Raw genomic sequence first — 27,094 nt, forward strand, 5'->3', positions numbered from 1 at the left:
TTATTTAAAGGAGCAGCTGACAAAAACCCAAAGTCCTCAATGTGTACAGGATTGTCTTCTAATTTTCTATCTGCCACTTTACCGAAAACCAGCAAATGTTATCCTTAAGATATGAAAATTAGTAGCTGCTCCGTGAGCATGTTTTTTTTTTTTTTTTCTGTAAGTTGAAGTGTTTTCACACTTAAGCAAAAGCAAGCGAAGATCAGACAAGAGATGGCTTCCTGTTCTTGGTGGCGTAGCTGAAATGAAACTTCCTGCCACTGACAGCCAAGGTGAAGGCAGGCTCTCAGTTCGATGTGTGACATCACTCCCATTTGCTTCACTTGAAACCAGAAGCAAGGTTTAGGGTTTGGGGAACAAGTCCAGGAAGCTGCGTCTTCTGATAAGACAGATAAAGCGAATGTAGTTTGAAACAAATCAACGTTTAGGGGGTTTATATTAGAAATAGAGGTTAGGTTTGGCGTCCGATTTGTTCTTCGTCCTCTTTTGGACCCGACTCGGCTTGAATCGTGGGTGCTCACACACACCCTTACACCCCGGACATGGCGGGTCTCCGAGGTCTGATGATCTTGCTGGTCCTGATGGTTGGTTTGGCTTGCTGTAAGTACTCCAAAAAATATAATAAAAGTGAAGCTTTTTTATGAGCTGGTTGTAAGGAGGGAAGTGATGCATTCAATGTCTTCTTGTGTACCACTCTTGCCTACTGACAGTTTGTCTAAAAATGAGTTTCCTTTAAAAAAATAAAAAAACATTCACGCGATGATGTCTAACCTCCTTAGTTAAGTTTCTGAACTTGCAGCAGATTGTTGTTTGGTGTGTGATGATGTTTATGGTAAAAGGTGGATTTTTTTTTGGAGTGAGACATGAATCTGTCATCAGCTTTTCTTTCAAAAGAAGTGGAAAACATCACCGAACAAAATGTAATCATTTAAACTGAGGGCAGGGATGACAAGCTACAGTATATCAAACCTTTGAGTTGCTTCTCTGTTTTTGTGCTGCTTCACCTCTCTTAAACTTTTCCAACCCCCACGAACGGCAGACAGTAGAGCCGCACATCTGTGAGATGTGAGGAGCTGAAAAGTGACAGGTTTTATCAGCCGCCTTTGGCAAAAGAATAAACACTGATGTTCAATCAAAGGCTGCAGTTAATAAGATGATGCTGGTTAAAACACGCCGTAAAAGCGAAGGGAATTTTTGCAATCATGTTTCTGTTCTGCTTTGACAATGTGCATGTGTGTAATGGTGTGATCCTACACTGTAAGTGGGGTTGCGTGTGTGTGTGTGTGTGTGGGTGAAGGTGTGTACATGTCTATCTGCGTTAGTTTTTTTTTGTCTTGTGGGGTGTGTCCCTGCGAGCTCTTCACTTCAACCTTTGTCATTGTCGGTATTGGATTAAGACAAACATCTATGTGTGCGTGTGTGTGTGGAGGGGGGCGGAGGGGTGTTTGCGTGTGTGTGCGTGGATGCATGCAGAAGGTGTGCAGGCTCACCTCATTGCCTGCAGCAGCACTCACAGTTCTGCTACCGTTCAACACATCAAACATCTTTTTTCTATTTTAGGGAGACGTCTGTGCACACGAGCTGAAATAAATGCTTCTTTTATTATTTTGCTCTCTTGTCTTTTTCTGCAGCCAGGGTCAGAGTTTGTCGCTTGTTTTGTTTTGCAAGTTGTACAGTATTTTCAGCAAGGCTTTGTTAGGTGTGTCTTTATGGAGCACCACAACAACCGATGTCTTTTATTTATGTAAATATTCCCCTTTCTTGTTTTGTAACTCTCTATTTAATAAATTAAAGTAAGGACAGCTGTTCTAAAGAATGAATAAAACATTTTCAGCTGATATTTAGTTTAGTTTATTCTAGTTTAACCAAAGTTGGAACCTGAAATACTCCTAAATATAAATTCTGTTAAAAACCACCTTGTTCAGCCATTTTTCTACTTTCACTTGATCATTTTTAAGGTTTTCCAACATTTTAATGAAGAGAGCAAAGGCCTTTCATTTCCTTAATGCTACCCGGCGAATGTGCGCCTCTTAACATGCATTTTGCAGTAGCTGCAGCGGGACGGAGCTGTGACCACTTCCTTGTTCCATTCTGGGCTGCCTTGACTTCCTGGCATGGCCGGGCCGGGTCGAGCGCTGCGAGCTTTAGTTTTCGTGACAAAGAAATGGGAACTGTCTGAAAAATGAAGAAGTGAGGTCAGAACTGTTGAACATAATGAAAGGCCTTTTCTGCGAGAAGACAAAAAGTCGTAACAAGAGAAAATAAACCAGAGACACAAAAACATCCAGAATATGAGAAACTCATTCACACATTTCATTCAGGCTTTTGCAGAAGGTCAAACTCAAATGACTAAATGAAGTCCAGATGTTTGGTCATTTAGCTTTTGTTACTTCAGACACTTCCACACTCTGACTTTGTTCTTCTTTTATTTTCTTCATCTTCTAAATCTCATTTAAACAAAACGAAAGTGTGGAAATCACACATTTGTGTCACACTTTGCCCTGCGGAGAGTGGAACAGAGAGTACTCGAAAGGACGACAGAAACTTCACGTTACGTTCTTGAAAACAGCTGAAATGAGTTGATCTTAAAGAAAATCTCGAAAATAATGTTAAAGGTGGCAAGTTTTGAATATTTTTTTTTTATATTCTCATAATGTTAGGCCTTACTGTACTATCTTTAATGTAGCTTAGAGCTTGCCTGTGCTTTGTACACGTTTGGGCCCTGATGTGAGCCGATAATAATGGGCAGACACATTATTATTAGGGAGAAAAAATATTTTACAATGACAAAAAGATTTAGTAATTATCCAAACTCTCTTAGGCAAGGCAGGGCAACTTTATTTATATAGCACCTTTCAGCCAAAGACAATTCAAAGTGTTTGTACAAGAAAATTAAAAACAACATTAAAAAAAATCAAGCAGATTAAAAATGAACATTAAAATTTTTAATATAGTGAATGAATAGAATAAAAAAAATTAAGAATAGGCACCATCAAATAAGAAGGTTTTTAACCTTGTTTTAAATAAACTCAAGGTAGGGGCAGTCTTACAATGAGCAGCATTAAACAACATACACTGTTTAATGTTGCTCATTAAACACTTAAACAACATTGACCGGTTAAACTGAAATTAAGAGACAATTGTAATTTTGTTAGATGTACAGATAAATGTGTAAATATTCAAAACCTACTCCATTATTAACACATTATCAGTATTTACGGTGCTTTTACTTTAGCTTGGAATGTATTATACATAAATTATGAGTTATCAGACAATAGGCTGAAAGATTGTAACAATCTGGTAATGAACAATTTAACAAACTATAAGCTTTCGTCATATTTTTCTAGATTTGTTCTGAGTAGAAAAATAACCAAAAATGTTTCTGCAATCAATTATATAAACTTCACATTTTTGGCTTCTCAAATAATGATAACAGTAAACAATCCTGAACTAAATCACGCAGTTCTTCTAATCCGTTGGTAAACATCTTCTTTTTTTACATAAACCATGTGTCAGTGTAAGGGAGGTGATCATTTTAAATTTCATCAGAGAATCTTCAGTTGGTACATTTTAGATTATGATGTTTTACAGTCATGAGATTGGCTGCAAATGCTGAACCTAAATTTAAGCTTGTAAAGTAGAAATAATGGATTTTCAGTATATCAGTAACCCACCCCTCTCTCTTCTTATCAGTTCCTTCACGAACACTTGACATTTTAAAATGTGGGTTTAAATTTTACCAACACACTTCTTCTCACTGGAAGAATAATTAACATATTGGATCAGTAGAGAGAGCAAAATATTAGGGTGATGGTCATGAGGCCTTCCAACGTAAAAGACTAGCTGAAGCTCATCTCCAATAGTAAATAATAAAAACAGTGAAAACATGTAAAAATCCGGTCAGTAATTACGAGTAGGGTTTTATTGCTGTACTGCCAATGAAGAAAATATTTCACATTAATTAGAGAAGGGTATAAATATAAATATATATATATATATTTTAAATAAAATGTCAATAAATACAAATATATATATATTTAAATTAACACCACTCTTATGTTGTTTTGTTATTTTTCTAATTTCCAGTCGGAATCAAAATTATTAGTTAAAAGACAGAATTTAAAATCAAAGTCTGTCGGGATTATTAGTAATTTTGTGTTTAACTGTAAATAAGGAGCAGAACACATATGAAATGATGTATTTTCTAATTTCTGCTTTGTTTTCTTTAGTCCTGTGGTGATTCCTGATTCCTTTTAGTGAATGAATTTAATAAATACTTTCAATCTTATTAATTTAAATCTCTGCTTATGAATTTTGTTAATTATATTTTCTGTTTCTAAAACAACAATAATTTGTTAGTTATTTTAATAAATCCTGTATTATTTGGTTTGCCTTTAAGACAAATTCTAATTTTTAGATATTTGTTGTTTATTTATCAAAGGTAATGAAGAGGAAACTGAGAGTTTCCAATAAACAGAATGGTAATGATGCCTTGATGTTTCAGTAGTTACAAACTATTCTGTAGTTTTGTTTTGAAGTATTAAGAAAGTCAGTAAATGTTGGATCAAAATAAAGTTTTGAACACACATATTTTACAACCTGTGTGTTTTGGGCCACAGAAGTGTAGAAACTAATTTATACTTTTCATACATTTCATTTAGTTTTGTGCTGTTTACCTGTAGAATAATCAAATAGATCAGGAAAGTTAAAAAATAGTTAAGATGTATAATTCCCAAAAACCTAAAGGTCTATTCTCCTTTTTATAACTCTTATGTATCTTTTTTTTTTACATAAACCAACATAGAATATAGGTAATGAGTTATAATCCAGTCATTTTAGATTGATTTCTCACTTGTTTAACTTATCAGAGAACTGATTAAAAGCTGCATAACCCTCAGTTAGTCATTAACTAAAATTAACTTTGAGATTAGATCCACATTTGTTCTGCTAAATATTCAACATTTTTCCAGTAACTATTTAAAATAATGAAGTTTTTGCTTGTGGAGCAGAGGCGCAGATCGACCTCTTCCCTCACTAACTGAATCATTTCTCACCAGTGCTCTAATAACTGACACAGTGAGTCTGAACGAGGGGGTGAAATGTCACTGCAGAGAGCGTGCATCTCTGCTCAGAGCTGTGAAACAACAACGCACCAAACCACATCCTGACTCTCTCTGTCTGACAGACCCTGATCACATTGTTCATCACTTGTCAGGAGGAAAACTGAAGCACTGTGGGACGCTTAAAACAGACGTTAAAATATTAGTTAAAGTTGTTTTTATTCTTTTTAAATTGTGTTTAAATAAGCATTTAAAAATAAGAAATACATCAACCTCAACAAGATCTAAAAACAGAGACCCAACATACATCATACAAATTATTTAAATTAAAATTTTATTCAGATTTTTCCGTTTTGTTTAGTTTTTATTCATGAGTGGTGGTTTGGACAGCAGTATTGTAAGTACTGGGTGTCTACATGTTAGTGCAAGGCAGGAAGTGGTGGTGTGCTTACTGAAATAGCAAGTGTGGTTCTGTCATGTTGTCAAGGCAACCAGGTTTGACAGAGCTGCCTCATCCAGATAAGGCGGCCATCTTCCTCTTTTGGGCTGATAATGCTTTCACATTTTTCTTTTGTTTTTAACAAAAAGAAAATGATCCCAGATGAATGAAATATAAAACAAAAACTATTGCTTGTTTTATTTAGTGTGATGGTGTGTATGATTTCTTTACATAATTTTCTTTTCTTTGTATATTTTCAGGTGAAGAGAGCAAAAGTAAGTAGTGATTCATATTTAGCCAAAATAAAATTTTGGTTAAATATGTATTTATTCATTAAATACAAATATTTAGTTCCTAAAAGCCACCAGCTTTGCTTCATGTTGCCCAAACCTTTAAAGCAACTCAGTCTTCCTACAATGTGTTCATATACAACCACCAGACTCAGAGACAGCGGCGGTTCTAGACCAAACTTACCAGGGGGGCCAGTGTTTTCTCATGGGGATGCAGAATAAAAGAACAACAACAAAAACAGGGCAATATTGAATTGTTTTATTATTATTAAGTGAAACACAGAGCCAAAGAGCCACTTGGAGCTCTGGAGCTTTAGGTTGCAGACACTTGATCTAGAAGATGAAAACTGTGATCTTATCCTAAAAACAGCTGAAGCTAAAAGTGAATACCTTCATTTTAAAATTATTTCTAAAGTAAAACTGTGAAGATAAAAGCTTAAATTGGTTCAAGGGATCAATTAGTGACAGTTTTTGTGTCAGCGCACATCACCATTAAAATGTATTTATTATTTATTCAGTACCGGGTCCATAACAAAGACCAGGATCAGTTCTACAGAGACACTGGCCCCTGTTTGTTCCAATGCAGAACCGCCCATTGCTCAGAGACCTGTTGAACGTTTTACTGAAATGAGCACAAACTTAACCTGCTTTATGTGCAGCGTTGAAAGTAAGTTTTTATAATGAAACTGTCAATTTAACATCAGTTATCGGTTGAATAAACAGAATGCTGTGAAAACTATAAGCACAGTCTACAGAAATCACCTGTAGATTTAATGTAGATTTGTGAATTATTTTGTGAATTATTCACAAAATAATTGACAGAAATTATTTTGTGAATTTGCAAAATAATTTTGTAAATGCACAAAATTATTTTGTGAATTTACTCCAGATATTGAACTTACCCCCTTGTTATGACAGGCTGTGAAACAACTCACTTCTGTGCTCATTTCATTAAATTTTGCTTTGCAGCTAACATTTACGTTGTGTGCTATTAATTGGCTATGCTTTTGTTTTTTTCAAATTATAGTGAATTTTTCATTTCTGTTTATCCAGACCTGCCAAGATAAATATGTTGCATGATGTTGCTGTCCAACAATAAACAATAAATCTAAGATTAAATCTATAAGTCATTGGAAAAAACTACAGAGCATCTTATAGTTTTTACATGCAGATGTTTTATGGAAAATGGAAATGTCTCAAAGGTAAAATAAATTAGAGTCGTGGTTCACCAGATTATTTTTAACAATAAACTAAAACCTGCAAAAGGTGGTGTTAAGTAAGGATGCATTTTTATAACACAGGAACAGATTTGTCTGTTGGTGGGTCTATAAATAATAAAATTGTCTTTGTGAGTTGATGATCATGTATAAACCATGCAGACTCCTCAGGTTTTCAGAGAACTGCTCACTCTGTGTCTGCAGGACCAGAACTAAACAAGTAAAGACAGCATTTAGTCTCTATGCTATCTAGATCTAGAAGAAACTCCCTGAAAACCTGTGAAACTGTTGGCTTCTTTAAATTCAAAAAATGTTTTTGTTCCCAGCAGCTTTTGATCAAAGAATCTTCCTGATGAAAAAAATGAAACATTTCTTTCTCTTTTCCAATGCTTTCATGCTTTCATGCTTTATAATTTTTTGCTTCTCTTTTTGTGTGACAAAAAAGACAAACTTTGGACCAACTTGTACATGAATGATGCTCTTAAAATGAACCTGCTTTACCCTATAGTGATGTAGATGACATTTAGACATTTAGTTTGAGGTGAGATCATTAAAAAGCAGTTTTTAATGAGTTTTTAATCCAGGTGTTAGGTTGGTTCATTGACAGTTTGAAGAGTTTTCCTATTTTCAGTGAATCTGCATCATGACATTAACTTTAGGTTTAACTCCATAAAAGTAACACTGTACATTAATGTGGACATTGTGTAAGTATTTAAATGCAATAGATTTTTTCTTAATGAGCATTTCTTATTTTTTATATAGATAGATTATAAATACTCCAATCAATTAATCAACTTTTTTCACATTTTATCTACAGTACGTTTTTAAATATCTTTGAGCAAATGTCTTGTAAAACATTGAGGATGGAGAGGATCAGTTCCTTCACCTAAATATTCAATTCTTTACAGTTCTAAGAAGAACTGTTATTGATGTTGATTTTTATATTTTTAGCCATCTCACCTCCACACACTGGCGCAGGTTCTCCTGCACCTGTTGCTGCCTCACCTCCAAGCATCTCAACAGCACCACCTGTTGCAACCTCCAAACCTTCCTTCTTAATCAAACCCACACTCACCTCTCTATCCGCCACCTCAAATCCTCCAAGCTCTTCAACCAAAACAATTGGTAATGTATTCAGCTTTAGTTTATGGTTTTAAGAAAGTTGTGTTAGTTTTTGAATGATAAAATTAGTTGTTCTTAAAGAATCGTAGAAGGTAAGAAACTTGGTAGTGGATTTCTTCAGCTTGATGATGACCTCCGCATGCTCTCCAACCTGCAGTCGGTACCACACCTCCAAGCATCTCAAAAGAGATTTCAGTCACCAAGCAACCATCCTCTCAGACAAACCCCTCACCTGCAAACATCTCAAATGAGACTTCAATCACCAACCAGTCATCTTCTCAATCAACTCCCTCACCTCATCCAAACACAACCAAGACTGCCACCACAGGTTGGAACTTTAAATATTAAATTTTAGACTTTAACAAGTTTGTTAAGATACAAACTATGGATTACAGACTGCAGGTCTGCCAAGACAGAGATCAGGTAACTGTAGATTTAAGATGGTTTGAGAATGTGTTTCAGCTTTTTTACTTTTTTCATGTTTCCCTCTTGCAGCTGGACCCAAAACAGATCCAAAGTGTGAGTATCAGATTTGAGGTTTTGAACAATTGTTTATTAAAGGTGCTCTTTTTTTCTGAGATTGTATAATAACAAAAGAATTGGTTTTACATTTTAATTTAATTGTAACAGCTTGAGATAAAAACTTTAGGTTTGGTTTTATTTGAGCTCAAATTTAAAACTGTTGCTTTGCAGGTTCCTACAGAATGTTGGAATTACAGAATGTTTCAGTGTTAGAGAATGTAAAATAAAGGTTTTAAAACAGCTTCTGTCCTTAAAGTATAATTTGTTCTTGAAAAATTTAAAATTATTACTATCAATTTATTGTTAGTTTTTACTCTTTAATAACTTTTTCTAAAATTTCTCTGTGAAGTTTTTTAAAATACATTAATCGGAATCAGACATTACTTTTCTTGTGCAAAAACGTTTACATAATTCAGCTAAGTTTAGTGTCGCAGTTAAGAAAAAAACAAATGTGATGCATCACTTCCAGTTACAAGCCGAGCGCCATTAAGAGCGCTTTGAAGCTTTAAATTTATTTTTTTTACTTTGAAGGACTTCAGTAAAGTTTTATTATGGATTACACTTTAGATGTTGGATTTCAGGTTGGCTGAAGTAACAGAGACTAAATAATTTCAGTTTAAAATGACTAAAGAATTTTTTATCACTTCTCGACTTTTTAAATGTTTCCGTCTTGTTTTCCAACAGCTGAACCCAAAACAGATCCAAAGTGTAAGTATCAGATTTGAGATTATAAATATGAATTTATTAATAGTGCTCTTTCTCCTGAGGTTTTTTTTAACATTTTAATTTAATTCCAACAGCTTGAAATAAAAACTTTAGGTTTGGTTTTATTTGAGCTCAAATTTAAAACTGTTGCTTTCCAGGTTCCTACAGTGTTGAGAATGTCAAGTTTGGTCTAAAGATAAACATGACAAATTCCGCTCCTGCTGACTACATCATATATGTTGCTGAGGTCGGAGGTCCATTTGAAAGGAAAGGCAATTTTTCCTCCACCAGTAAAAACTCAAGTCATGACATCAAACTTCTGAAGCCGTGCACTGAATATGAGCTACGTGTCACATTTAGTGGCTCCAATGGTACAGAAATATCCTGCAACAAAACTGAAAATACAATAACATCAAAAACAACTGGAATGAGTGAGTAAAATGTTTCATATTTTATCTTTACTTTTATTATTGACTGAAATGAGATTCTGTGTAGAACTGAGACAAATGTTGTTTCTGTGTTTCAGCTAAAGAAGAAATTAAAAACGGTTCCTGCTCTCCTGGATATTTCTGTTACCAAAGTGATTGGAACATCAGCAAATTACTATCAAGACACAACAAGGTTTCAATTGAAGACTTTAACAATGGATCATATCGTTTCAAACACGCTTATGACGACATGTGTTCAGATTTAGTTTTGAAGTTTCCTACAGAAAACTGCTCAGACGCCACATTTACCATATCTGAAAACTTCAATGTTGGTATGAACAAAAACATATTAATAATAATTAATATAATGATCAAATCTGTGGATGTGATATTAGTTACACTAAACTGGTATTTTTTTTATTCTTCAGATTTTATTATTCCAAATGACATAAACCAGACTAAACCTGATAAACTTCCTGCAAAGATAAACGCAACATTACCTTCAAGCTGTAAAGATCTCAGGGTTGAGTATAAATGTTCAGGTGAGTAAAAACTACATCTATGAAAAACAATTTAAAAACAATTTAGAGTAGAAAACTACATATTCTGCCTTAACAATACATTATAAATATTTTCCAAAATGTTTTAACCCTTTCTCTTTGTAAATTGTGTCAAAATGTAAAGAATGAAGCAAACAGCTGATCACTGTCAATATACAGACAGCAGATCTTGCAGAAATGACTAAATGTTTGTGTTTCTTCAGGAATCAACAATGACTCTGTTGAACTTTCTGACATGAAGCCGTTCACAAACTACAGCTGTACTGGTGACATCAAGATGAACAATGTCTCCATAAATAAGACACTTCCACTTGTCCAGTTCAACATTAACTGTGGTGAGTTGGTATTTACTGCATTTCACTGGAAATAAGAACAAATTTATGTTACTAACACAACATGGAGAGAAAAACATTATCAGGACATTATTTATTGTTTTTGTGTTTTATTGCAACAGATTTTACAGTAAACAACCTGGAGACCAGTTCAACCAATACTTCCATTGAGCTGAACTGGGAAACAATGAGTAATAATTGTCAAAATGTTCTCAACAAACTGGATGATCTCTCTTATCACTGCAGCTGTCAGCAAGAGAAAGGCAAGTGAAATGAGTAGATTTAGTCTTCCATATTATATTTACATTAAATAATGTTAATACATTTGGATTAGCACAACTTCTATTTAAAATAAACTGATTAGTGTAACATTTGTAAATTTATCAACTCTATGTCTTTTACACAAGAGGAGATAAAAATGTGTAAAACAACCAGATGTGATCAGTGAAGCCGTGACTCTAAACTATCAGTGACCTGAGGATGATTTTATTGGAAATGTTTCTTTATTTAATGTTTAGCATGAAAAACAGACCAAACTCTGTTTCAACATATTAATAATTTTCATGATTATAAATATCTTTTATAACAAGCTGCTGTTGTCAAACCAATCACAAAACAGGTGATGGAGGATATTTTACAATGGAACAAAGAATTATTAATCGACCTGAAGAAACAACGTGTGTCTTCACCAGAGGAATTAAACCATTCAGGAATTACAGATGTAAAGTTCATTCCAGCTACACTGGACGAGGTGATTTTAGAGAAACAAGAGTTGAAGGGAAGACTAAGTCTGGAAGTAAGTAACCAAGAAAAAGTGGTTTTTGAAATAATAATACAATCTACAAACACTATCTGTTTTAAATTAATTTGATATAAATTTGTGTGTTTCTTTGTTTTTATGCTTCGTTTGGCTAAGGGTATAAACAGTAAATGTTATCTGTTAGGAAATCCAATTAACAAATTAAGTCATAAATTTAGACACACAGTCAATCCTTCATCCGATCTAATTTTTAAATGAGTTTTATTGCAATTCAGTTGAATTATTACAGTATTGAAAGTCATTATTATTTCATCTGGTTTTCCATTCATGCAAAAAAGTTATATTGTTTTCAAAACACAAAATGCATTTCAACATATTCCATCATTGTAAAGTTCTGTGGAGACAGAAATAATAACAAGTTAGTTTAGACCCAGAAATTCATCCTTATTATGTCTAAACCTGGAGAGTCACACCAGCTTTAACGCAAAGCTGGTGTGACTTTGTGCTGCATAATAGAGAAATCCATGTTTGTAAATCAAATATGGTTGGTAAAACAACAAAAAACAATGTAGCAATGTTGAGTTCTCTTAATATTTTTTTATTTTGGACAGCAGATAAAATATTAACATAACTCTATCTGCATTACGGTGTCATAGTAAGTTAAAATAAGTCAGATATTTTAAAATTTTTGTTCAATGTTTGGTCAATTACAAACTTGGGTCATGTTTTTTTTTAATCTTTTTTATGTTTTGGTTTGTTTCTAAGGTTCTTATAGAAAGAAAAGATTCTCCTCTCCATGTGTGTCTTGATATTTATCCTCTCTCTTCTTTCAGTACCAGAACAACCTCATAACGTTGTCGTGACAGTTCCAGAGAACAATAAGATCGAAGTGACATGTTCATTAAATTACATGGATTTTAATGGACCAGACGGAAAATTCAGTGCAAAACTTCAAGGCGTTACTGGCAGCAGAAAGGAGAGCAAAACATGTCAATTTAAATTTGAAGATCTGAGCTACTTAACAACCTACAGAGTGGAGGTTTGTAATAATCAGGGCCTGTTTCGTGAATAAATTCTGATCTTATTACTCAACTTAATTTGAAGAAGCATTCTGTTATTGTAGGTGTTTACTGTCAACAGAGATTTTACCAGCTCACTTGTGAGTAAACAGGCTGACACTAAATGTACGTACCATTTCATTAAATCATGTTCCACATGTTCACACTTTCCAAATGCATTTCTACAAATTTCTTCTTAAATGGTTTGATTTTTAATATCATTTCTTAGATAATGACAAAGCTCTTATTGGATTTCTGGTTTTCCTCATCATCATCACCTCTGTGGCTCTTCTTCTGGTCCTCTATAAGATCTACGTGTTGAAAAACAGAAAGTCCCAGTAAGGACATTTTGTTTCCTCAGCAGCTGGTTCTGCTCTTTGTTCAGTTGTGACTGTAGTGGACTTTTTAAATAGGCTTTTAAGAAACTGTTTATTGCAAACTACTATTTTTATTGTTAGAATTTCATTTAGTATATGAAACAATTTTCATGTTCACATTTTATCATCCTACTTTTTCTTTGAAACATGTCTTTGGTCTTTTCTTTGCAGTGATCTGACTGAAAACATGTCACTAATTGCCCAAGGAAGTGAGTATTATTTATGAGTTGTATTCATTATGATGTAATTCTGTTTGTCTTTTTACTTTTCTTAAACTGTGTTTTTATCCTTCCTTTTATGTCAATGCAGTGAGGTTCAGATACAATTGAAGCTTCCTATAGTTACTGTCACATGCTGCTTATCTTATTCTTCTTTTTAACCTTTATTTAACAAAAGGAGTACAACAGTATAGTTAAAGAATTAGTTACAAAAAACACAGTGCAATATTAATAACATCATTAAATAAAAACTCCTAAAGTAAATTTAAACAATGACATGTGGACTTTATTTCTGCTAATTCATTTATAAAACCCTTGAAGCAATAAAATTAGACCAACTCTCAAATGAAGTTTGTCTTGAAACAGAATCCAAGCTGCTAGTGCTGCAAAATGAAAAGCCTTTTTAATTTGGGATCGGTCAGCATCTATCTTTATATGGATGTTATTGTATAAAAAATCAATAATTGTAACTAAAATGTTGTGAACATGAAGTATTATGATGCAGAATCATTTAGCAGGTTGTTTTTGTTGTGATGATGGATGTATAATGTAGATATAACGACAGAGAAAGTAATCTGAAACTCAATACAAGCAAATAAAATAAAGTAACAGTATAGTCACAGTTTAAGTGATTTAGTTTACATATTCAAAAACAGGTTGGAGGAGATGTAACTTAATTTATCCCACTCAGCCTGTATGTTATTTAACAATTTTAATTACAAAATTTGATTTATAAGGGAGTAGTAAATAAGGGACAGAATTATTCATCAAATTTCAAACATCTTCTTCATCTTTTGTGACTGTCATGTTCCAAGTGTTTCTGTTTTTAAACTCAGTTTTTGTTGGACATTATTCCACTTTAAGCTCAAACTTTTCCACACATCAACTCCATTCACAGAAACACACAAACTTTTTCTATTAGAAACAGTTTGAACAGTTTGGAAGTAGAAAATACTATTTAAAGCTGTAAAAAATTAATCATGAGTTAGTGAGGTTTTATACTTCCCGTAGTAAATAAAACATTTTCAATGAGTATGAATATTCTCACAGCTAAGTCATCCACTGTTGGCTCAATACGTTTTCCATATTAATGCCATTTTTCTCAATTGTTGCTTGTTGTGGACATTCAAACCTCTAGTTCTAAATCAATGCTATATTTTTTTTATTTCCATTTAATTACAGATTGTTTATATCAGGTCAAATCTTCATTTTCTTAATTTCAGTAGTTTTCTCATCCAATAAATAATGGAAATCATGATGAGAGCAGAAAATATTTGTAACAACATGAAGTAAAACGTATGGCTTTTTGACTTGTCCAATAAAAATCCTTGACAGATTCGTTTAGCTTCAGATTAAATAAATTATGTAAGACTCAAACGCAGATGAGGGGAAAACTGCAGCACTTTTTGATTACAATGAGGTGAGTTAATGCAATATTAAAATATAAGAGCAGATGTGTAATAGTGTGACTGGAGTATATGGGTTAATAATCTCTATTCAATCTTGTCACTGTCACCACTTTTTAACCCTCCAGTGATTTCATTTCTCAATTAAGCTTATAGCAAGTCAGTTCAATTCAGTTCAAAAATATTTTTTTAAGATAAAAAGAAATTAAAACTGGCAACTCATATCACAATTAACCCATGTATAGAAAAGCATAGCAATTTACTTTAAGATAATGAATCATTTTTTATTATGATATGGTCAAATGGGACTTTAAATCACTACTAATAACGAGTCACGTTACATCATTTATCCCTACAATATCTTCTGTTGTCTAAGAATATTATTCACAGCTAAGGCTTTTTTATTCTTACGTGTTTGTCACACAAAAAAAACATTTATTTTAAATAAATAAATAAATTGAACTCAGTCACCTCAGCTTCTCTGTTTTCCCTTAACTATTTCTCTACATTAGTTCACATTTTAACAAAGCAAACACATTGATTAATCTTTATTATACAAGTCATGATACAGTTTAAATCACTCAAAGATTTAAGATATTTTTACAAACTATTTATGATAAGCGTCAGATGAAGAGTTGCTGAATTTTGGTAATGTTTGTCGTCTTATTTTCTGTTGTAGATGATGAAGATAGTTTGATGCCTGTTGAACCGATACCAGCAGAACTCCTGCTGGAAACCTATAAAAGGAAGCTAGCAGATGAAGCGAGGCTTTTCCTGGGAGAATTTCAGGTAATAACTCATCTTTTAGATAAACATAGTAATATTTATATAACTAACTTATTTCTCAGAAAATATAACTACATATCATGCGCATAATTTATTAATTTAATGAATGAAGGAACCAGAATATTATAAGTCTTAATGTTGAAGCGTTGATTAGGTTTTTTTATACATAAAACTTGTTTTTGTTTGCAGAGCATTCCCAGAATCTTCTCAAGATACGTAGTGAAAGAAGCTAAGAAGGGCTGCAACGCCCCAAAGAACCGCTATGTGGACATCCTGCCATGTGAGTGAGAGAAATGATGCAACACCTGTGAGCTATTTCTTGCTCTGCTTCACACATATCAGACATACAGTAACATTTTGGCCGTTAGATTTAAGCTCATTTAAAGATGCGTTCTTTACTCCATGCATTGTTGAGCAGCATTGTCATAAAGTGATGACATCAGAACAGGAAGGCCAAACTCGAACCTACCGTCTTGGCTCATTCAGATGCATTTAAATATTTGCAGAAGTTGTATGTCTGTCATTTTTTTATTCTTGTAATGACCAAAGCTACATGAGTTTATTACAGTTTATTATTGTCTGCAGCAGATTACATCAAGACTTCAAAATTTAACTTAAAGATCATCTGCATAAATATCAGACACTCCAGTTTTGTTATCTGTGGGTATGAAGAACTAAAATCTACTGTGTGATGCATTTCATTTCTCTTTTTCTGTGCTCTCATTTAGATGATTACAACCGCGTCCAACTGGCCACAGGAAACGGAGAAGCAGGATGTGACTATATTAACGCCAGCTTCATTGACGTACGTTAAACGTAAAATTATATTCACAATCTTGGCAGATTTAGGTTTAAACATAATGTTACCAACATGTTTCTTTTGAATGAAATTAATACTAAGAGTTTGGAGTGGCATAGACCCCAACTCAAATCTTGGAAACACGCATAAAGCTATTCAGCAGTTAAAACAAAGTTTTAATTGCTGGAAAGATTTTCGTTTTTACTTTTGAAAAGGTTAATAATAGAAAAAATTCAATATTAAATTTTTTTAAATACATTGTTTATAAAAACAGGCATTTTCTCTAAATGAATACGTTGGTTGAATGGAAGTAACTTAAATCTAAATTTAGATATGAATCATTTTTGGCTTAACTGTAACACCACTAACTTCTACAAGAGAAAAAAATATTTACAACATTCAACAATTTTATTATTTATAACTACAATGTTCTTTTTCCTGCAGGGATACAAGGAGCCAAAAAAATACATTGCAGCTCAAGGTAAAGTTTTATTTTCCTCTTCTTTTGCTACAAAGTGCCCACAGAGTGTAACACGTCTTATTCTGTGTTTCTGTGTGTTTGTTGCAGGACCAAAGGACGAAACTGTGAGCGATTTCTGGAGGATGGTCTGGGAGCAGCAGTCGTCCATTATTGTCATGGTGACCCGCTGTGAAGAAGGAAACAGGGTGAGAACCTCAAACTGCAGAAATGTTTAATTTTGAGAAAAATAATTGACAATTATAACACATTTTGTCTCTTGCCAAATGTATAAACTTTATTTAACCTTCTAATGTCGGTTAATTGTTGTTTTGCAGATCAAGTGTGCCCAGTACTGGCCTTCTCTTGATCGAGAGACTGAGCTCTACGAGGAGTTCATAGTGAAGCTGACCTCAGAAGAACATTGCCCAGATTACACCATCCGCCATCTGAGCCTGTCTAACGTGAGTCTGTGTTCAGACACTAAGAAAGGAATAACGCTTCAGAATTTCACTGCAGAGATGTGTGGAGGTGTTTATACAGCTGTTTATGTTTGACTTTGCAGAAGAGAGAGAAGAACCTGGAGAGGGAAGTGACTCACATCCAGTTCATGAGCTGGCCCGACCACGGCGTCCCAGGAGAACCGCACCTCCTCCTGAAACTGAGGCGGCGGGTCAACGCTTTCAAGAACGTCTTCAGCGGCCCCATCGTTGTTCACTGCAGGCATGTTGAACATCAAATGGTCATTTAAAATATTCTCATTCTTTTAATCTATTTCCAGATTTTTTTTAAGTTTGTTGAATTTTGTTACTATCATATGTTTAGTCTGCAAAAGACTTGGACCAATGATCTCATCTAAGTCTGTCGCAGTGATCAATGAATTAATTAATTGCATGATAAATTTAAAATTAGCTCCCTAATTTCCAATCTGATCAATAAATTTTGAAGGGATATTTTGTTTTCAGAGAGTTCATAATCCATTTTATTGATGGTTTTATTTTAGTGCATTTTTTTTATTTCCTTCTTATTTGTTGTTTTTGGTTATTATATTTAATTTTGGATATTTGCAATATCTTCGCGTTCCAGTGCTTTTTACAAAATTAAAGTTTATTGGCCATTGAGAGGGCGAACTTGCATTATTATAGTATTATCAATATATTAGTTGAAAACAGTCTCAAAACAACAATATTATCATTTATCGCAATAATTACTGGGACAATTTATCATCCAGCAAATTTGTTATTGTGACAGGTCCAATCTCATCTCTCTTATTTACTTTTAATTCTCCATTGCACATTTCAAACAAAGTGTAGTATTTAAAATAAACACACTGTTATTTCTGTTCTGTGTAGCGCTGGAGTCGGCAGAACCGGCACTTACATCGGCATCGATGCCATGATGGAGGGTCTGGAAGCCGAGGGCAGGATGGACATTTATGGATACGTTGTCCAACTTCGAAGACAAAGATGCCTGATGGTCCAAGTGGAGGTAGGACCAGCAGATCGCATCCAATCATCGTAAAGCATATTTAAAAATGAACTGATCAAAGTCCTGGGCATAAATAAAGCAATATCCAATAAAATTAAACACAAAACAAGTTGGAAAAAACATTTAATGTATTTGAAAACCAAGAAGGATATATTTAGTAAACAATAAATAAAAATACATTCAATCTAATCCATTTTATGGCATTTATTATACATGCAGGGACAGAACGAGGAATAATATTTTGCCTACAAACATCACAATTAGAGATGAAAATGCTTTTGTTTACATGTAAAATGCTTTGAAACAGTACAAACAATACTTTTCCACATTACAAAAACAACTTTATGTGTATTTTTATGGGAATATTTGCAAATAAATGGCATATCCATGTATTCATACCCTTTTATTCTTGTACCTCTGAATAAAAAATATAGATGTATGGAGCTAATATCAAATACTGTAATATTTAAATTTATTTTTAGTTAACTAATGAAGTTTCTTTTTATTTGAAATTGAGACACAGCTGTTAAAATATTCTAACATATTTGTTCAGAATAAAAATAAACAAATTGGACCAAAAACAGAGCATTTCTAAAAGTATTTGTAACATTCTCAGTAATCAGTGGAAACACCTTTATTGCTAATGGCAGGAGCCAAAACCTTCTCATAACTGCTAATAAATCTTTTTTTCTCAAATATCCCATCAGATTTAAGTCTGAACTCTGTAAATATTAATATTTCCCTGCAAATCACTTTTAAAACACTTTGCTGTGTGTTTCAGGTCATTATTGTGTGAAAAGATCAGATTTTCATTGCAGGTTGCCTGGTGTTGTCGTCAGAACTCTTGGTCTGGTATTTTCTTTATGTCCATAACTTTGATCAGGTCTCGTTAGCTGAAAAAAAACTAAATTATTCCGTTATCACCATAATCGTTGGGGATTTTTCTTTGGTTTAAATGTTTCTGCTTTTTTATACCAAATGAAGAATACAACATTGTGTCAAAATAATTCCCTTTTTGTATTGTCTGACCACAAAACAAAACCAGATAAGATCTTATAAAAGCTGTGCTTTACTCTCAGAAGTATTTTCCTTGTCAGTCTGTAGCCTTGGAGTCCAGCATTATGCTGAGTCCGTTTGACTCTGTGCTTTGAGATGTTGCTACTGGAATGGTTCGTTTTCTCCAGGATAGGTCTTGATCATGATCCTTGTTGGGTGTTTTTTTCATGTCTCACAATCATCAGTTGCACCAGTGTAACATTTGGCTTTCTCCAACATCCTCATTGGTTTTTCACTGTGGGAACCATTTTGTATTTTTTTGTTTCGCTTTTTACTGTTGTCGCCGGAATTAGAAGGCATTCAGAAATGGCTTTTCAGTGCTTCCTGAGTTGTGTGAAGCCACAGGGCCTCACTGAGCGTGCTTTTAGCAATGACTTGCAGCAAGCAAACCACAGAGCTGCTATTTTTCCCCTGTTGAGTTGGTGTAAACAGCAGTTAATCTGGGTAGTTAGCGAGCGTTAGAGGAGCATGACCTAATCCAAATGAAGCAGGTCATTGAATTCTCCCACAGACTGTCAGTCTGATGAATAATTGTGGTCACTTACCTTTATGTGAGATATGTGTCAAATACAGACACAGTTGATTTTTTTATTTTTTTATTTTCAGCTCAGTCAGAATAAACATATTGGTTAAGATTAAGATTATGGTACATTGAATTTAAAATCTAAATCTGCTGGGGTGTATGAATATTTTTTAACAGTAAAAAATGTGGTTATGGTGGGAAAAATCTGCAAATTATTTAAGATGTTAAGCATACAGCCTGGAAAAGTTTAGGTCAAAACATATTTATGTATTAGAATGGTATAGTCAAAGGAGACAAAGCTGTGCGGTATAAATTTTCAAGGCACTATATTTGCCATCTCTTTTTCCGTTATGTGACATAATATTTAAATTTTTCAAGAAAAAAAAAAGATCACTGATATCACATGGGAGAGTCAGCCATTTTGATGTTTGATGGCGTGTTTCAAAGTGAAACCAACAGTGCAAAAAAAAAGAAAAACTTCAGTTTAATAAAAGGAGTAAATCCAGTAAATCAATAAATGTTTTGGTTGTTATTTGGGGGTTGATGTGGTTAATTGTGTCATCTGCAGGCCCAGTACATCCTGATCCATCAGGCTTTACTGGAGCACAACCAGTTTGGAGAGACAGAGATCGCTCTGTCGGAGCTGCACAGCATGCTGAACACGCTCAAACAGAAGAACTCCGACAGCGAACCCACGCTTATGGAGGAAGAGTTTGAGGTATGCTTTATTCTTTTTTCTGGAACATTTATTTATCTAAAGCTTATTTATTAAGCTAGTTTAACTATTTTTGTACATGTTGGCCTATCTGAAATAAGATAGCATAAGTGAGGGATTCGTCATTTTGTTTTGTAATTTAAAAAAAGTATTGATTAAACATCTTTTGTCATTATTAAAAAGTCCACATTAGTCTCTTTCCAGTCTGTTTTTAGAGCCTAAATGGAAAACATTTCAGTTTAAATTACTTTTTATTTTGTACCACTTAAAAAATCTTTGTGTTGCATTTCAGCGACTCCCTTCTTTTAAAAACTGGAGGACCTGTAACATAGGGATGACAGAAGAAAACAAGAAGATGAATCGCTCTTCATCTGTTATCCCATGTAAGTATCTGCTACAGAAGCATCTTAATAAATATGAATATCTTCAGAAATTGCCAGTAACAGGCATCTTCCACATGGGTGGTAAGCCACAAAAAACATTGCTTAAGACGTTTGTTAACAGAGAGCTATATCCAGTCATATTAATGAAAAGTTGAATGGAAGGAAAAAGTGCGGATAAAGAAAGGATGGACCGTCAACCATGAATGCATAAATTCAGCATTCATAGGATAGTGAAGCAAAGTCAATTAAAACGTTTGTGAGAGTTCACAAGGTGTGGACTGCAGCTGGAGTCAAAGCTTTGGACTGGCCAGTAAACTGGTCTGACCTAAACTGATAAATGGTAAATCATCCTAATGTCAACAAATGAGCTGAAAGCCACTATGAAAAACAACCTGAGTTAACTAGGAAGACGACCTAATTTACTGATGTTCTGCTCTACATCTGTCTTGGTTGTGTTTCTTCAAAATTATTTGTTTTTATCCGTTTCTCTTGTGTCTCAACGTCCTTCTCTAAACCTCCCATCTTCAGATGATTACAACCGAGTGTTACTGAGGACAGGAGAAGACAACAGTCAGGACAGCGAAGTTGATGATGAAGAACCGGAGGACTCGTCAGATGAAGAAGACGAAGACTCCATTAGATACATCAATGCCTCCCACATTAATGTATGCTATTATTCTCACCTGTAAATATATTAAGGTTTTTTAGATAAAAAAAGGAGGGCTGATTATCTTTGTTAGAGTTTTACTTTCTGATTGTTTGAACTGAACTGTTTTTAATCTGTTTTCTACTGTTTTTAATCTGTTTTTCAGGGTTACTGGGGATCTCGTTCTCTGATCGCAGCCCAGGATCCACTGCCAGACTCCTTCACCGACTTCTGGTCGATGGTTCACCAGAAGAAATTATCCACTATTGTCATGCTTTCAGAGCACAAAGAGGTAAAAAAAGCCTCTTTCACTTCTTATCATGCATCTTTGCACACGTTTAAAGAGTGTTTAGAGTAAATGATCTTGTTTTCTTTGGTCTGCTCTTGTTGACAGGATGGTGAACCTCTGTACTGGAGAAAAGAAAAGAAGACGTTTGGAGATTTTGAGGTAGAAGTTTCAAGTACAGAAATTACTCCAGTTTTCATCACCCGCACCATGCTGGTCCGACATGTCAAGGTAACATCAGAGCTGGACTTTATGACTGCCACTTTTTCATATTTACCAATTCTATGCATTAATTTTACTCGTAGGTTTGGTTTTATGTGTTTGCTTAATGAAAACAACTCTGTCAACAGCGAAAAGATAGTCGGCAGGTGAAACATTTCCAGTTCCTGAAGTGGGAGGGCACAGGTCTGCCAGAGAAACCGCAGGAACTCGTAGATTTGGCAAAGGAAGTACAACGCAGCTGCGTCGGCAGCAAATCCCAGAGGATGCCGATTCTCGTCCACTGCAAGTAAGGCAGCCTCCCGCAAACCGGCCGCTGTTCAGTAATTGGATATTATTGATAAAAACGTAAAGTTAATTCTGAAAAATTTGATGACCAGCAGCTTTTTTAATATGTGTTCTTCATCTCCTCAGTGACGGATCGACACGTTCGGGAATTTTCTGTGGTCTGTGGAATCTGCTGGACAGCGCTGAGACTGAGAAGCTGGTTGATGTTTTCCAAGTAGTCAAAACTTTACGCAAGGACAGGAAGGGGATGATCACCAGCCTGGTACAAACACATTTTTCACTCCTATAGGTTGTAACGACATTAGAAGAGTTATTACTTTATCCTTACTGGTTATTTTTACTTTAGTAATAATCAATAAATAAGCATTACATAAAACTCTAAAATGCTATTGCCAATACTATGTATAATGGGAATAAATACATGAAATTCAACATTTTAAAAAATAAATAACTGAAATAAATAAATAACCCCCTAATAAAACCATTCTAATATTTTTGATTGTTTAAAAGCTTGCTAAAGCAGTTTGCAGCAGGATACGCAACTTGTTTGATTGCATATTAATCAAACAATTAATATGTTTGATTAATATAACATAAGATAAATTTATGTTATGTTCTTAAAATTATCTTACAAATGATCTCGCTTTAACAGATTAAACATTTCTAGCTACTACTTTCTGAATTATCATTATTTTTTAAATCACGTCTCCAAACTAAACCTTTCTAATCAAAGGCGTATATTTGCTTTGGATGTATTATTAAAACAAAAATATTCTCAACTTCAAAAAGTGTCCTGGTAAGCAATTGCAGCAAAAGAGCCATTATCTAATTATAAACTAAAATTTAAATATTCAGTGTAATATCAAATTAAATGATAAATTTAGACATTTTGATTAGATTTTTATAACACTAGAAATGAGTAGATGACTTTTCTACTAATTGTTGGCACTATGGATGGACTTTAAAATCTGATTAATTGTCATAATTGCACCATTCTTCTCCAGTAAAAACCTCAGCAGCATCAATACGTCTTTCGCTCTCCTGTAAAATTCGTCCATATCACTTTCAGGAGCAGTACCAGTTCCTTTACAAGGCTCTAGAGGGCGCCTTCCCCGTCCAGAATGGGGAAGTGAAACAAGTAAAGAGTGCAGCCGTCGCCAGTGTTGAAATTGTTAACGAAACCAAAGCCGCAGAAGCAGAAAAGCAGCCAGAAGAGAAGAAGGCTGAGGAGCCAGCCAGCACTACCAGCAGCAACCAGCAGGCGGAGGCAGAGAGCACTCCTCTGGTGGCTGAGAGTGAAAAGGAAAAGAAAGAAGAGGAACCCGCAAAGGAGTCCACACCACAGGAGGAATCCAGCAACGGCCCCACAGTCACTGTGGAGGTCTGAGATGATGAGGGGACACATTTATTCCTGAGTCTTTAATACTTCAGTTTTATGCTTTTATAAAAAATAAATAAATAAAAAAATACATTATGAATGTATAAACAGTGTAAAGATTTAACTCAGTATGAGATGGAGAGTGAAAATTAAAAAGAATTAGATCAAATATTGATGCTTACTTCCATATGTTGAACTTCTATAAGTTATAAAGTTTCTAAGTAAAAGGTTATTTTTCCTGCTGGGAAAGGTAATAGAACTGCTGTTGTCAAACTATGGATCAAGATGAAGTTTAAATACACATTAGATGAGCTTTTTTGTTTGGTACTCTAAGTTTGTGTAAGGTTAAATTTAGTTTATATTTTAGTTTCTCGCTATTTTCACACACTGCAGTCTGCCTTTACATATTGTACATCTGCCATATCGTAATAATTTAGCTGTTAAGTTCAAATTTCATTATTTACTACTGTATTTCCTTTCTGAAATACAATGAAAAATGTTTTATTTATGCAGACTTGCTTATTATAATAGTACTAATGATTTCCAAAACATATTTCCCACTTTTTCTCAAAGGGACATGTTTAATTATTTCTCATCTCTGTGCTATACTGAAAAAATTGTTATATCCTTTCTGCCAGCAGAAATAAACAATATTTTATTAAAATCCTCTGGGTGTCATGTAGTATATAAACATTTTTTGGAGTATGAGAAAACTTCGCTTGCCAACATCAACAATAAATCATGAAGTTGTACTTGAAAAAATGACTGCTTACAGTCCTGAAAACATCAGAACCATTCTTTGGATGTTGACTTACTTTCCCAAGATTTTTAAAATTTTGCCCATATTATGATTTAAACATAATAAACTCTCAACCAGACTAATTCTGATAGATTACTTTATGTTCACTAACATAGTTGAACACAATTTAATATCGGTAAATATGTGGTAAAACTTTCACTTCTGTTTGTGAATGAGATTGTTAATTTCATGGAGAAATCCCACACAGACTTGATAAAAATTTATTTTACTGTCACAAGGAATTGTAAAAAACAAGAAGAAAAATCCTAAAAAAAAAAACATATTTACTTCCTTTGATAAATATTACTTTTTGTAATCAGTTTGTGACTGTTAAAGGCAAACAATTACAACATTTAAGACACAAGAGAAAAGTGTTTCCTTCAATTTTGCACAAGAATCAAACAGCTGCATGTTTTTTCTGATTAAAGTTGCATATTAAATAAAATATCAGCTCGAAAATTCAGTCAAAGCTCTAAATAAACTTCAAAAATGGCAATATAAAAGCACTTTCTATAACTAAGCACACCAAAAACTACATTTCAAAAATTATCAATTGTGTTGTCTTGCAAAAATACAAACAAATTACTGCAGCACAAATAAAAAGAATGCAATGAAACAGGGATGCTCATCTAAACATTTAGAAAAACTGATGCAGACCCTGTGTGGGTGAGATCTTGGATTTAGATCAAATTTTGCCTAGAAGGGTTTAGGTCTGTCAAAAAAAACCCAGTTGTTTTTGGCTTATAAGCATAAAAAACATCCAACTGTGAACTTTAAACACAATAACAAGAGCATGTGTTGTGTTTTACCATAGTGAAGATTTTGGAAACAAACACTATAGAGCAGAGGTAATTACCTAAATTTTAAAAAATGCTTCCCAAACCTTGAAATTTTTATTTTTAAATACACTCTATCAATGATTTTGCATTGTTTTGTGAATACAAGGGCTGCTAAAATGTACAGTGCTGACTTTGACACAGCTTTCTCCACCATGACTGGCACCCCTCGTAATGATACTGAAGTCTTAAAGTATATTCTTTTTATGGAAACTTGGTGAACCCAAAAGGACACATTGTTCCAGGAAAGTGACCTTTCACTTGAGCTTGAACCACTTTCTTGCGGTAATTTCCTTTGTAAATAATAGCATGCATCTGACTCATTTAATGCCACCTGTGTCTCAGATTTATTCCCCAGAGGAAAATGGAAATTATTTTAAGGCTTTGTACATCTCTACCAGGTGGTGCCAACAATCACGACTGGTTCTGTACATTAAACTAAAGGAAGAAACAACTATAACAGGTTTAATAAAATGATCCATATTTAACTGTAAACAATTATTTTTTGTATCAAAACAGTGCAAATATTTAAAAAAAACTACCCAATTGTATCATCACTATTGTATAATTTTTAAACACATGTCTGTAGTATGCACAGTTTATTATGAAATTAAAGTCATTTGGTGAAATACACAGTTTATAAACTAAACAATATGATGACTTTGCCTTAAGGGTTTTAAAGAGAATATTTTTAATACTTTAAAACTGTCTGGATTGTAATTTTCCCTGCTTTGTATCCTAAGTGTTCACAGTTTTAGTGAATTAACATATATTTTTAGAAATTATTTGTATATATATTGGTAATTTACTTGCTAATTAAATTTAGTGATGTATAGTTGAATGAACATCATCTCAGGAAGCAGTAGATTTAATTTCACTCCTGTCTTGAGCAGCATTCATTAATCCCTTTTTTTCAGCTTGCAAGAACATAATCGAACAGCCCTCTAGTACCTTTTTCTACAGTACCGTATATCAATAACTACTACAAACAAGCATTAACATGTCTGTTTTTATAAAACCCTGGAGCGCGACACAAAAATACTGAGAGGATGCTCAAATTTACATTTAGATGAGGCTCAAAATCTATGAAGGAGTATTACGGCTAATGTAGATAAAATAAAATAAAATCTTTTGTAAATTTCCACCAAAAAAGTTTGAATTTTAACTTTAATATTTATACTAAAAATATTTCAATATTCTCTGGAATAAAGTTGAAAATTTGCAAGAAGAAAATAATTTTCCTTTACTAAAAGTATACATTTATAATCTTAACCCTTAGATATTTTCTGACATTATAAAGTTAGAAACCTTTAAGAAAAAACCTCAGAAGTTTACTGAGATTAGAAAGTCAGACAAAGTCAAAGTCAGACTCGTAAGATGTCATTCTGATGTAGTAAAAGAGCCCAGATCTGCTGCTTATGCTTTTAATTTTTTTTTCTTAAATTTACCACCTCAATCTTAGAGGACTTCTGTCAATTTTGCCACAAATCTCTGACTTAATAATGAAAAACTTTTGATATTTTTCTGATAAATTCATTTTTTCTTATAATTTCTGGCTTTACAATGTCAGGATATTTTAGTTTTAATATCGTATATTTATTTCCCTCCCACGGTGTTAGAGCGACGCTCAGGAGGACAGCAGATGTCACGGTCAGACAGCGAGGGAAGGACGGATTATTCCAGCGGACCGTCAGTTCTTGCAACCATGCACATAAAAAATCTCTTAAAAACGCACGCGGGGTTTTTGTGACCACGAAAGTTCGGGGACCAAATTACCCCATATCTTAAGACCATGGAAGAGTTCAAATTAAAACAAAATAAAAAACAAAAAGAAAATCTTGCAAACTTTCAACTTTCCAACATCAGAGAAATGTTGTTTTAAAACATATTTAAGTTTTTTTTTCTTTTAAATATGTGAAATTAATCTCAAAATGTCTGCAG

General features: G+C 33.7%; 1 protein-coding gene across 7 annotated transcripts; it reads left to right on the forward strand.

Annotated features, from left to right (window-relative positions):
- Positions 1-293: 293 nt before the first annotated feature.
- On the forward strand, positions 294-24,185 carry ptprc (protein tyrosine phosphatase receptor type C). 7 transcript variants are annotated; one of them, XM_028027957.1, is made up of 32 exons: positions 294-600; positions 5,760-5,774; positions 7,958-8,131; positions 8,286-8,456; positions 8,624-8,647; positions 9,335-9,358; positions 9,514-9,786; positions 9,882-10,115; positions 10,212-10,325; positions 10,547-10,678; positions 10,798-10,938; positions 11,295-11,471; positions 12,269-12,474; positions 12,559-12,619; positions 12,723-12,831; positions 13,042-13,079; positions 15,174-15,283; positions 15,470-15,560; positions 16,009-16,085; positions 16,524-16,560; positions 16,648-16,745; positions 16,875-17,000; positions 17,102-17,259; positions 17,889-18,024; positions 20,172-20,321; positions 20,611-20,701; positions 21,230-21,366; positions 21,514-21,639; positions 21,742-21,864; positions 21,984-22,141; positions 22,267-22,402; positions 23,210-24,185. In XM_028027957.1, the coding sequence occupies exons 1-32, from the start codon at positions 543-545 to the stop codon at positions 23,525-23,527; spliced, it is 4,023 nt and encodes a 1,340-aa protein (XP_027883758.1). In that variant the 5' UTR covers positions 294-542; the 3' UTR covers positions 23,528-24,185. The 7 variants fall into 7 exon arrangements, with proteins under 7 accessions (XP_027883758.1, XP_027883760.1, XP_027883759.1 ...); XM_028027959.1 differs by lacking the exon at positions 9,335-9,358; XM_028027958.1 differs by lacking the exon at positions 8,624-8,647.
- Positions 24,186-27,094: the final 2,909 nt, after the last annotated feature.

Source organism: Xiphophorus couchianus, chromosome 9 (assembly GCF_001444195.1).
Source record: "Xiphophorus couchianus chromosome 9, X_couchianus-1.0, whole genome shotgun sequence".
NCBI classification, from domain to species: Eukaryota; Metazoa; Chordata; class Actinopteri; order Cyprinodontiformes; family Poeciliidae; genus Xiphophorus; species Xiphophorus couchianus.

Bases quoted from the DNA above. Each gene is read 5' to 3' on its own strand.
- ptprc (XM_028027957.1), top strand. From the start codon at position 543: ATGGCGGGTCTCCGAGGTCTGATGATCTTGCTGGTCCTGATGGTTGGT. The intron at 9,359-9,513 runs GTAAGTATCAGA...GTTGCTTTCCAG, and splicing joins ACCCAAAACAGATCCAAAGT to GTTCCTACAGTGTTGAGAAT. The intron at 12,620-12,722 runs GTACGTACCATT...ATCATTTCTTAG, and splicing joins TAAACAGGCTGACACTAAAT to ATAATGACAAAGCTCTTATT.